The sequence below is a fragment of the Symphalangus syndactylus genome, chromosome 14 (genome assembly GCF_028878055.3).
Source record: "Symphalangus syndactylus isolate Jambi chromosome 14, NHGRI_mSymSyn1-v2.1_pri, whole genome shotgun sequence".
Classification (NCBI taxonomy): Eukaryota; Metazoa; Chordata; class Mammalia; order Primates; family Hylobatidae; genus Symphalangus; species Symphalangus syndactylus.
In genome coordinates, this window is record NC_072436.2 from 93,883,431 (window position 1) to 93,895,821 (window position 12,391).

At 53.4% G+C, this 12,391-nt stretch overlaps 1 protein-coding gene across 1 annotated transcript in view; it reads right to left on the minus strand.

Annotated features, from left to right (window-relative positions):
- The window catches only part of TTC7A (tetratricopeptide repeat domain 7A), a 135,611-nt gene that overhangs the window by 18,354 nt on the left and 104,866 nt on the right, over positions 1-12,391 (minus strand). The window contains 5 exon segments of the mRNA XM_063618049.1: positions 5,177-5,311; positions 7,027-7,124; positions 9,728-9,753; positions 9,756-9,801; positions 10,636-10,752. Of these exon segments, the coding sequence (XP_063474119.1) occupies positions 5,177-5,311; positions 7,027-7,124; positions 9,728-9,753; positions 9,756-9,801; positions 10,636-10,752 (422 nt within the window).

Here is a 12,391-nt window from a genome sequence, read left to right on the forward strand (position 1 = left end):
TGCCTTCAGCTCCTGCTCGATGCTTTGCCCACCATGGTCAGATAGCTGCAGTAGCCCTGGGGTGCCACGTCCACCCATGGCCCTGATCCTTCCCAGCCTGGCCCTGGCTGCCAGGACCCAGTGGTGCCCACACCCATCCCAGCATCCCCTGGCCAGGGCACCACATTTTCCTTGAATTTTCATTGTCAAGGTCATCATCCAGCACATGGGGCCTTACTGCACCCTCAGCGTCAAGGGGCCCCTCCATTCCTTCACGCTGTCTTCCCCTTTCTGATTTTCCCTCTGCTCTCATCATCCTCCTGCCTACCCCCTGACCTCTTCTCTTGCTTGTCTGTCTCCGGTTTTCCTCCTCTTCCCTCCATCTCTCTCCACCCCCTCTCCTCTGTGCTTTCTCTCGGCAGGCTACAAATGGAAAACATCTGTTCCTTGGAGCTTTGCAAGGGGCCCTTTTATTATTTTTTTGAGGCATCCTGGTCTAACCCTGCACCCAGAGCTGGTTCCAGTCTTCCTGCCAAAGCTGAGGCTCTCCCACCTCAGGCAGGGGGATGGGCCCACTTTCCATGGGCTATTTCCACACCCCCTTTGCAGGGAGGGCCTTGACCGCAGGCTGGCCCTGTGCTGATGAGCAGGGTACAGAGAGCCTGGGCTCACCCCTAAGGTCTCTTAGGGCCTCTCCAGGTGAGTGTGCTTCCTACAGAGACCCTCCCCTAGACTTCAGAGAGGTGAGCCACAGGGCAGGAGAGAAATAGGTTAGGCCCCCCAAAATAATTCACCATGGCTAGCCTTGACCCTCAGTGGGGGCTGTTTTGGTGACCCCAAGGAAATAAACATCAGATGCTCAGAGCATATGAATGCCCAGAAAAAGAAGGAAGGTGGGGAGAGGGCAAGGGAGGAAGGAGAGTGAAGACTAAGGGGGCTAGAACAGAGAACGCCCAGGCCAACACAGGGAATCCAAAGGTCTCCAGGGAGTTCTCAGGTTGGTCTGAGACCCTCCATCCCTGGGACCCAGAGGGCACAAGGCAGTCAGGGGCTGCAAGGGCCTGTCCTGAGAGTGGCCTCGCTGACTTGGGAAGCTGGGAGGAGGGAAGAAAAAGCTGGAGCCAGGGAAGAGGAGGACGTGGGAAGAAGGCACTGAATGAAGACAGGAGGGGGCAGGAAGGATGACAAAGAATAGAGGAGCATGTAGGACCAAGGGTGAGCGCCAGCTTCTCCCTGGACTATGGCTTCATCATAAACACCTGCTTCAGCCACAGTGCTGGCCACCCCACCCCAGCCCCTCAAGTCTGCCCAGGAGACACCTGGGGTGGCCTCCAACTGCGGGCCAGGGCACTGGCACCAGACCATAGGAGTCTGGCATCGGGGAGCTGAGACTCAGGCCAGCTTCCCCTAAACCTAGAGAAAGCCCAGAGCTGCCCATGAGCCCTTGGACCTCCAAGGCAGGGGCAATCTCCCTACATGCATCTCCTGCTCTGGCCCACTGTCAGCTCCCAGAGCCGTGACCTGGGATCATGGGGATCATGGGGGATGAAGGGGTAGTTCTTGCTTTTAGGGAAAGCACCTCTCTCAACACTCAGATCCTGGAGCATCTATGGGACTCTGTGCCTCTCCCACTCTCACACAGACTCGCTGCCCAAGAGGCATTGCCCTGCAGCCTGTCTCTCAACTGGGTACCATTCATCAGCTTCTCCCACTGGACTGGAATTGAAAGGAGGCTTGCAGAAGGGAGGAGAGGAGGGCAGGAGTTGAGAGAGGAAGGCTATGACAGTCCCTTTGAATTCAACCAGAGTGAATTCACGATGGAACTTACTGTCAAACAGATTGGGATGCAATTTATCTTGAACCAAACCAGGGGGATTAGCTCCTTCCAAAATGATCAAGGCATCTTTTTCCCTTCCTGCAAATTTGCTGCAGCTGGTGGAGTCATTAGGCGGGGTTTGGCGGGGGGATGCTGATCGTATTCTTAGCCTGGGTCAGGTGGGGGAGGCGGTTTAGGGAGATCATTGCCCTGGTGATCTGGTCCTGGCAGCCCTCCATTCAACAGGTGCTTGGTAGATGCTTGCTAGTGATGATGGCAGCCAGGAGAGGGGAGAGGGCTCAGGGGGTGCAAATTACCCTGGAATTCTCTCATGCTCAGAATGAAAGAGCTAGGACACCTTCTCATGTTCCTTTCCTGGCCGTGGTGGCTGTGCACCAGTCACCAGTCTATTCTCCCCTTTTTCTAGCAGGATAGATCCCCTGACTTTTTTTGAGACAGGGTCTCACTCCCATTGCCCAGGCTGGCATGCAGTGGCACAGTCTCAGTTCACTGCAGCCTCAACTTCCTAGGCTCAAGTGATCCTCCCACCTCAGCCTCCAGAGTAGCTGGGACTACAGGCATGCACCACCATGCCCAGATAATTTTTTTGTATTTTTAGTAGAGATGGGGTTTTACCATGTTGCCTGGGTTGGTCTTGAACTCCTGGGCTCCAGCCATCTGCCTGCCTCGGCCTCCCAAAGTGCTCGGATTACAGGCATGAGCCACCGCGCCTGGCCTGATCCCCTGCCTTTTAATGGGACACCCGGAATAATGACACCTGCCAGAGCCCTCTGCAGTTAGGGGCAGTCAAATAACTAAGTTCTGGCCAACGGATCATGAGGGGAGGTGATGTGTGCCAATTCCAGGACATGTCCTTATAGGGAAGGGGGTGCCTTTCTTCCTTGTAAATCGTTTGCCTTGGAATGTCAATGTGGCAGAGAGCCATCCTGGACCACAAGGATGACAGTGATACCCTAGGGACAGAAGAGTCGCTGTCCCAGTCAAGGCTGTCATCTGTAAACTGTTACATGAGAAAGAAATAAGCACCCACCTTGTGCAAGATACTGCTATTTTGGATCTGCTACATGCACCCAAACTGGTCTCCTAATACTACACTGCCTGACCCTGATGCCACATTCAAAGCATTCAGATGCTGTTCTCGGAGTTCTCTTCTGCGGAGTGAATATCTAAGATAATGACCAAAGAAGAAAGGCTCATGTGCAAATGATTGAAGGGTGTGTGTTTCTCTTGACATTCCCAAGTCTAATTACTGGCTTCAGGAGGGCCTTTAACCTTACTTGGAGTTACCAGCACATGCTAACATCCCTAGTATAAAGCAATATACAACCTGAGAACTGCAAGCAAGTTTGTGATGATGGTAGTAAACAAACGAAATCAGGCCAGGCGCAGTGGCTTACACCTGTAATCCCAGCACTTTGGTGGGCCACGGCGGGCAGATCACCTGAGGTGAGGAGTTCGAAACCAGTGTGGCCAACATGGTGAAACCCTGTCTCTACTAAAAATACAAAAAAAATTAGCCGGGCACGGTGGCACACACCTGTAGTCCCAGCTACTCAGGAGGCTGAGGTGGGAGAATCATTTGAACCTGGGAGGTGGAGGTTGCAGTGAGCTGAGATTGCACCACTGCACTCCAGCCTGGGCCACAGAGTGAGACTCTGCCTCAAAAAACCAACCAACTAACCAACCAACCAACCAACCAACCAACCAACCAAAAAACACCAAGCCCCCCCACCCCCACAAAACCAAGGCAAATCATTCAAACAAAGGCCTGGGAGCTCTGGTACAGGCAACCCACAACTGCAGAATCTGATCACTGTGATATGCTGCATTCCTTAAAGCTGGTGAAGCCCCCATCATGGGTGCGAATCTGTGGGGGCTGGGGCTCCATGCGGCCCCTTAGAAGTTGGAAGTCATTATTTTAGTCTTAGAAGTCATTAGAATCTTAGAGGACGACAGGAACCTTTGCCTAAGGCGAAGCCTTATTATTCCTCTGGATTTTTCAACATCCCTCTTCCTACTTAAGACCCAACAAGCTGACTGTGGAGCAAGTGCAGCCTCCGCCCACCCCCAGCATCTGAAGGGACCCTGAGATGCTAACTGGGACAGTTTCTGCATTGTTAAACTGCTCCCATGTCTAGCCTTCCTGTGAATCCTATCCAATGTTTTTTGCAGATTCAGAACCTACAGTGGGGAGAGCGGGGGCGTACTGCATACTAATGTGTCCGTATGTGAGGAACATGCAGTGGGAAACCTTAGATTCTCAGCTAACAAGCATATTCTGACTCTGATTTACCAAATCCCCACATCCCAGTAATAGATCATCAACTTTCAGTTTCTTCTCCAACTCCCCCTGGGGACAACAGCACACCCCCATGATGGGGAAAGAGCAGAGAGGAGGGTAATCAGAGAAAATGCAAGAGGTGCTCCTGGGCCCAGAACTTCACTTGGGCAGCTCTAGGCCAAGGGTGGGTGTGTTGGCCTGGGGTACTTTAGGGGTCCATTTAGCCTATCCTCCTCCTCTGTCTTCTGCTGCCATTTTATTTCATTCAGGCACTTGTCATCTTTGGCCTTGGCTCGCTCTCTTTCCACTCTGATCTACCTCTCACACTACTGTCAGGGTAAATTTTCAAAACTCTTGGCAGTGAGTCCCTCCTGGGCATTCATAAGCCAGTGTTAGGACACTCGCTGTCTGTGGGGCCATGCTGCCTCTTCCTCCACCATGACTGCCACGGACGAGACGGAAGCCAAACACCTTTTGCTGAGCACTTGTAATGGCCACGCTGACTGTGTCACACACTGGTTTGTTTCAGATTAGGGCTAGCCAGCTGTGGGCCGCTTTCAGAACCCAGGTCTGTGGAACTCTGGAGCCAGGCTTCCTACAGCCTGCCTCCCCAACACTGGCTGGTCTTCAGACTCCTGGTGGCAATGGTATCACTTAGTTACCAAGAGGGACTGTCACCTGAATGGCAACCTCAAAGTTACCAGTCTTTCCTCCACCTTCAATGAATTCTACCCCCAGCCCTCTCTTCCTTGGGGCCTCCACACCTCCCCTCTCTGAGCTCTCCAGGGTTTGAAGCCTGTTTTTGAGACTGAGACAACTGTCCAACTGTGTGGCCTCTCAGGACCTCCAATCCTCTCATGTTTGGGCCTGCTTCCAGGGAAGCTGTCCCAGGCAGGAAGGCAGACACCATCTCCACCGGGCAGAGAAGGAGACCCACAGCCAGAGGCGAGGACTCTGTAACCCGCGTGGGCCTAGCAAGGAGTCCCCACCTCCCCACACTCCCTTCTCCAGAACAGGGCTCTGAGAGCACGGGTGGCCTGTAGACAGGCTGTGTGTGTCACTGGGACCAGGGCACTCACCAGCCTGCAGCCAGATCTGTTCCAGCGTGGTCCACAGCTGCATGGGGCCCTGCTTCAGGACCGAAGAGGGCACAGTCAGCTCTGACATGGCCTCCTCCAGCCGGGAGGCTGCAATGGACGAAGCTCGCCGGGAGCCTGCAGAGCAAGAGGGCATGAGCTGAACAGTGGTCAGAGGTCCACACGTTGCAGGCCCCAGGAGCAGTCATTGCCCAGCACCATGGGGAGACAGGGCACCCTGAATCAGGGTAGGGTGGTGTGGCTGGGCAGCCAGAAAGCAGCCTACAGACCCACTAGGGAGGGCCCACTATGTCCTCTCACCGACAGCTGGGGAGGGGAGCTCTTTGGAGGAAAATCAGGCAGAGATCCCACTAGAATCTGTTCCTAGGAAAACAGTAATGTCCGCAAAGGTGCTCTTTATGTGAACACAACAGAAATGACCTCAGTGTCCAACAATAGGGATTGATTAAAAATAAGTGGGGGTATAATCATCCCAGACTCTGCGGTCATTAAAATAACAAAATACAAATACAGGTATCAATGTAGAAAGATGTTCACACTATATAGTTAGGTGAAAACAAGCAAGTTACAAAAGAATAGGACCACATTTTTATAAAAAATATGGGCATGGAAAAAAGTCTGAAAGGCCATTTATTAAGGTCTAAGTGGTGAAATTAGGAATGATTTTTCTTTTCTTCCCTTGGCTATTTTCACTCTCTGTTTTCACAAGTGCATATTATCATTTGTTTGTAGAAAGGTCCCCATTCAAGACTGTGCTATGAAGGACTGGATAGCAGCTCAAATCAGAATACTGCCCTCTGGAAAACCTCTCCCAGTGGCAGTTCTGTGTGACATGGGCTCCGGTTCAGGATATATAAGCTGTTGACATTTATAATTCCCATGCAGGTGAAATGTGAGTACTTTCTCTCTCTGTCACAGACGCAATAAAGGCTCCAATAAACTCAGGAGACCTCAGGGCAAACCACGGATGACTTCAGTTTATGAGACAAGTGTATGTGGAGTCCTAGTAACTTTGTTCATGATTCTTCCCTCTTTAATTGCAAGGGAGCTACCATTCCCCCCCTCCTTAACCATTCCCTCCTGGGAGACAGAAGCTCTGCATACAGCCATACAACCCTGAGATGTGCCTCTAAAGTCGGGTGCCAGGTTTGGCTTCTGAAATCAACTCTGTCACTTGACAGCAAAGGTGCAAGGCTTTGTCCACAGAAAGGCTCATGTCCACAGAAGTGAAAACAAAGGCTCATGTCCACAGAAGTGAAAAAACTGAGCAATTCCACTAAATACAACTCCACTCACACTTTCTTTCCCATGACTAATTCTTGTGTTTTTGATGAAGGTGTTTTGTTTAAAGCAGGTCCTCAGTTAAAAAATGTTAAGTCTGCAGTTCCTGAACTCATTTGAATTTCACAAGCCATGGGTTTCAGGATGAGTTTTTCCAGGAAAGAGTCTGCTTTCAGCTTAGAATTGTAAAGAGCTCAGTCCATTCCTTTCTATTTGACTTGATCTGCCGAGGACATTAGGTGGACTGTGGCCTCTGGCTTGAGCTGAAGGGGAAACGGTTTCTGTGCTCCACAGCCACCTTTCCAGCCAGGCTCCTCTTTCTTCACCCCCATGCAGGAGGCAAGGTTCCTCCCCTGCCCACTGCCCACTATGGGACCAGCAGCCAGCCCCTACCCAGAGCCAAGATCAGCCCTAGAAGTTGCCCAAGCTGGCGAGGAGCCAGTGGTGGGCTTGGCCCGGCTGGGAGGTGCCCCTCTCCGTGTTGGTGCTCTCAAGCTGGGAGCGTGAGCTGTGCGTCCAGGCACACAGCTGCCCAAGGAGCTCATCCTTACCAGAGTCTGCATCATGGGCATCAGGCAAAGTCAGGTGCATGCCACTCTGCTTCTTCACAGTGAGGCCCTCACCGAGGCTGCCATCCTTTTCCAGGCCTCTGGAAGGCAAAAAGAGGGCCAGGGTCCAGTAAGGAAGAGGGCTAGCGTCACAGGGCCCAGTGAGGTAAAGGGCTAGTGTCACAGGGACTGGCAGGGAGAATGGGACAGCCTCACTTCAGGCAGGCTCTGGGGCTGTGGGTTCAGGCCCAAAGACAGAGCTGAAGTCACCAACATCACTAGAGAAGCAGGAGGGATCAACATGGGTCGCCTGCCACACAGGCTGAGACCTGGAAACTCTCCCACACTCCCTACTATCTTCTTTGAAGTGGGTAAGGCCAGAAGCTCCCCAGGCCAGGGGGAACAACATCCAGCAGAGTGCCAGGCAGAGAGTGGGGACTGTGGACTGACTGCCAAGGAAAGCCTGGTCTTCACAGGGCACTAGAAGTGCTGCAACCCCCAAACCCCTATGGAAAAAGGGCCCGGATGTCACCCCCTGCTTCAGGCTTCCATTCTTTGGGCTGCCAGGGGGTCCCCAGAGGAGCCAGCGGAAGCCCCTTGGGGTGGCAGATTAAACAGTCATGGAGATCCCATCTTGTCCCCCAACCCTTGTCCCCAATTTCCCAGATCCCTGCTGCTATACTGCTGGTGGGAGGGGAGGGGTTCCTCTTTTCACAGAGTGGGGGCTGGGGGGAGCCAGGAAATAGCCTCCAGCTTAAGCCCGCCATGGCCATCCTGGGGCACAAGCAGCCCCAGCCAGCGCATTCCCACCGCCGAGGAAGCCCACAACCTTTGACCCTGTCGACTGGGGAAACTTAGAGAATAGAAGCAGAAGGCACAGGAGAGGAAGAGGCAGGCCAAGCCTGGGCAAGAAGGTTTCTTTCCTTTAGAGAAGCACCAAGATGATGATCCCACAATGAATACCAGGGGTGTCCTTGCCATCCTAACTCAGGCTCACCCTGGCTTCAACTTGGGCCTGGGAATTTTAGTGTGCATCAGAGGAAACCATCTATAAAACCACAATGGCTCAGGGCTGGCTCCCTTCCTCTCCCACCCCTTCCCATTCCCAGGAGGCACAAAGTGTGGTGCAAAAAAGCCAGAGACAGGCCAGGCATGGAGGCTCATGCCCATAATCCCAGCACTTTGGGAGGCTGAGGCAGGAGGATCACCTGAGGGCAAGAGTTCAACAACAGCTTAGATAACAAAGTGTGACCCCATCTCTACGAAAAATGTTTAAATTAACCAGACATGGTGGTGGGTGCCTGTAGTCCCGGCTATTTGGGAGGCTGAGGCAGGAGGATTGCTTAAGCCCAGGGGATAGAGGCTGCAGTGAGCTGTGATTGTGCCACTGCACTCCAGCCTGGGCAACAGGGCGAGACCCTGTCTCAAAAAAACAAAAACAATACAAAACAAAAAAGCCAGAAACACTAGGTTGGAATCATGGGCCACCTTTCTCAGCTTTGTGACCCTTGGCAATGCTACTTGACCTTTCTAAGTCTTAGGTTTCTCATCTTGAAAATGGTCGTGAGAATGTCCATCACACAAGGTGTTCGTGGGGAGTAAATGAGACGTGGGCAGATCCTGGTGCAGAGCTGGCGTGAAGCAGGGCTGGGTGCAGCTTCCCATCCTACTCTTTCTCCCATCCCGTGAAGGCGCCTTTCCTAGGGCTCCACAAAGAGTCCATCTCCAGGACTACACTTGGTTCTAGGCCAACGTACAGCATGGTCCGTACCTTGAAGCACCTTACAGCCCAGATGGGGAGAAGGGACCGTTCAAGTTGAGCAATTAGCAAAAACCCACATGAGAGGGTTGAATGAAGCATTTTAGAGGCTGGGTGGTTGGTGGCTCCATGAAGGAGGGGCATCTGGACAGGGCTTGAGGGGCAATTAGAACATGAGACCAGCAGTGTGGGGCTGGCCCAGGCAGAGCAGAGGAAGGGGGTCAGGGAGTTCAGTGGAAGGTGCGGCTGATAGTGAAGGTCTGCTAGGCCAGAACTGCAGGCTGTGGTTTTAATCCTTGGCTACCCTAAACTCGATTTTACCCCCAGTGTAGGGCAGGGCTATCTGGACCAGAAGCCTGGATCCAATATCCTCCTGGCTTTCCCAGGAGATAGGGAGGATTCTTTTCTAGTCTTGGGGCCACAGATCAGAAACCAAGGCTTAAAAAATCTAGTTTGGAGCAGCCAAGGAGAGGTGCTTAGGGGCTTCCTGTTGTGACAAGCCCCAGCCCTGCAGTTCTGCTGCTCCAAGGGAGGCACAGGCCAGGTCTTCAATGCTGGGAGACAAGGCTGCAGCTCAGAGGGGTCCCACCACGACTGACCACTTGGAGGAAGAGACAAGCAGCCATCCAGATAAGGATGCAGGAACAGAGTAGCCAGCTCCGGGGCAACCCCCTTGCAGGAGGGGAGCCGGGTTGTGTACCTGCTTGTGCGGCCACAGCCAGTGAGCAGGAGAACAAGGCCATCGGAATGCAGGTCCCTTCACCCATGCATGGAAGCCTCATGCATCCAGCTGCCAGGTAGCTTCACATTCTCATTCTGAAAAGACCCTCAACCCCAGAGCCTCCTTCTGGCAGCTTCCGCCCACTGCTCCTGCTCAGCCCTGGTCTCCCAGGCCTGCAAAGTGAGGGCTGACTCTGCCCAAGGTGTTTTACTCTGTCTGATTACCCTCCTCTGTAAATTTCACTGTTACACAGATGTTCCTCTGGGGAGTCTGGAAGCCTTCTGGGCTCCTAGAGTCTCTGTGAAAACACAAATATACACCAGACTGGGGTCCCCTGAGGCCTCAGGGAGATGACACAGCCAGCTATCCCAAAGAAGGACAAGAGGATCAGGAAGAGGCAGGGCTCCTGACCTGTAGGAGGCCCTCTTTCCCTTTGGGCCACAGAGGCTAAGCCTAGGCATCCCATTGGGTTTGAGCAAAGACTTTCTGCAGATTCAGCTTGGACAAGAGTGCCCTGCTGTGGCCCATGAAAGACCCAGATCCCAGGCCAGGGTCTCCAGTAGGAGACAGGAGGCATGAAGGCCGTGGGTGACTAGGGAAGAAAGGGTGACCCTTCAGGAGTCCACCTCCTCCTCCTCTTCTAGCCTCCAAATGGAATGAGGAAAGAAATGACAGGCTCCATGGGCTGGAACTCAAGAGACCCAGATTCAAGTTCCAGCACTACCACTTACCAGGCAAGTGATTCTGGTAAGCTATATATAAAATCTCTGTGTCTGAGTTTCCTCACTGGGCTGGGAATAAAATCTGATAATGCATAAGCTATAAGCAGCTGAGGTATAAGATAAAGGAACAAGCCCAGCACCCAGCTCCAGTGCTCGAGAATGATTTCTCTTCCTTCTTACCACTCTGAACCTCAATGTCCTACGTAGGGTCTCTGTGTACTTCATAGAGGACTGTCAGGAGGTTCAAATTGGACTGCGGATGTGAAAGCTCTGTGGGCAGGAAGTTCCACGCTCTCATTCAACAGCCTCACTCTCCTCCCCATCTTGGCACGCATGGTGGCCACCCAGCTGTGGACTGTTGCCCTGGCAACCACCCTCTGGCAACCCAAGAGACAATGACGGCCACTCACCCCAGCTGGGAGAAGCTGTACAGGGTCTGCCACAGCCGCAGCATTTGTCTGCAGGTCACAAGGGCTTCCTCTGGGCCTTTCAGCACCTGCTCCAGCTTCACCTTGGTGAACATCAGGCTATGGGGAGGGAGAGCGGCCATCAGCACACCCCAGCGAGGGCCCACTTTCACCTGGGGATCCTGCCCCACCAGGGCGGCCCCACATGCCCACCTCCCCAGCTCGCAGAAGGCAGAGTGCCAAGAGGGCAGCAGCCTCTGCCATGCCCCTGGACCGCCTGCTTTCTCTCTGTGCCTCAGTTTCTCCCCATCTTGGCTGCCAAAGCATGAAGCACTCCATAAAGCATTGTCAGTGCCCACACTGCTGATGCCCCGTGTCCCCTGACCATGTGCCATCCTGCCCATCTCTGAAGCACTGTCCTGTGAGTCCTGGTCTTGCTCGGTTTGCTCTTCCTACCCACATCCTCTGCTAAGCAACACCCTGTGCCTACTGAACGTGGGACCAGGCTTACACTCACATTCCCCACAGGGCCCAGCATGGGACCTTGGATAAGAGACCCATCCAGACAGTGACTTAGAATCAGTGAGTGAGGGTAGAGCAAGGAACTGGCAAGGAGGTCCCCTAAGGACAGAGCTCCGCTTCCCACCTTGCCAGCCACAATAGTATAGGTGCCCAAGCAACACCTCCTAAGTGGAACTGCAAAGTTTGCTTCCTGACCCTGGAGATACACAAAGAAGGCGGTGTTATGCTTTATCAAAGGATCCTTCCTTGGGTTTCCCAAAATAGCCAGCTCCCCTTATATAATCCATAGGATTAAAGTGACGTGAAATCCTTTTCAATCACCATTTAGGGACAGTTACTGTGCAATGAGAGCAAGCAACTTCAGAATTTCTTTTGACCTGAAAACCTGAAGTCCTCTGAGGTAAGACCAGTGTGGGGAGTGGCCCTTAGAATGGTTGAGAAGAGCTGGTCCCACCTGGAGGCAGGACCTCAGGGTGGGTGGGTGGCTCCCTCCCTCTGCCCTGGACACAGCAGGCACAGCCAGAATGCTTCTCACAGGCCAGTCATGACACTTGCTCATCAAGAGCTGGGGTGGAGCCCTGGAGGCCCTGCTGTGACTGGTGTTGGCCCTTCAGATGCTGGGGAGGTCTGGGGGTTCTGGAGGGGTCCAGGCAGTGGCTATACAGCAACCATATGGAAGTCCAGCCATATTTTCACCCTGGTACTGCCAGCAGTACCAACACACACCAGCTGCCTGGGCAGCCTGCAGAGAGTTTGAACCACCGAGGGCCAGACAGCAGCATCTCCCGGTTCTCACCAGTGGTGAGTAGTGAGGCCCTTTCTTCTCAATATCACTGATGAGCCAGACCACGGTACTGTCAGGCCCTGCCTGGTGGTTCTACCAGCCCACCTGAGGGTAGCACACAGGCCTGCTCCATCGGAGGGTCCTCACCCAGACTGCGAAGGCTGCAGGTGCCACCCGGCGAGGCCAGGCCTGCCCCTGGCAGCTGCCCCTCTGATCTTCTCTCTCCGTTGGGCCTCTGCCCTAAGACCTGGGCTCCCAGCTTCATGAAGCCCTCTGATGTCCTTATTCTCTGCCCGTCTTTCCATACTTTGTCTCTTAGATTGCAACTTGGTAGAGAATGAAGAGGGTGGAATTTACCCCAGGATTTTCAGAAGAGGGGATTTCTGGACAAGTATTTTTCTTCCTCACTGCATCCCCAAAATGCCTTTCCTGACCCTGCACATGGGTTGCCCC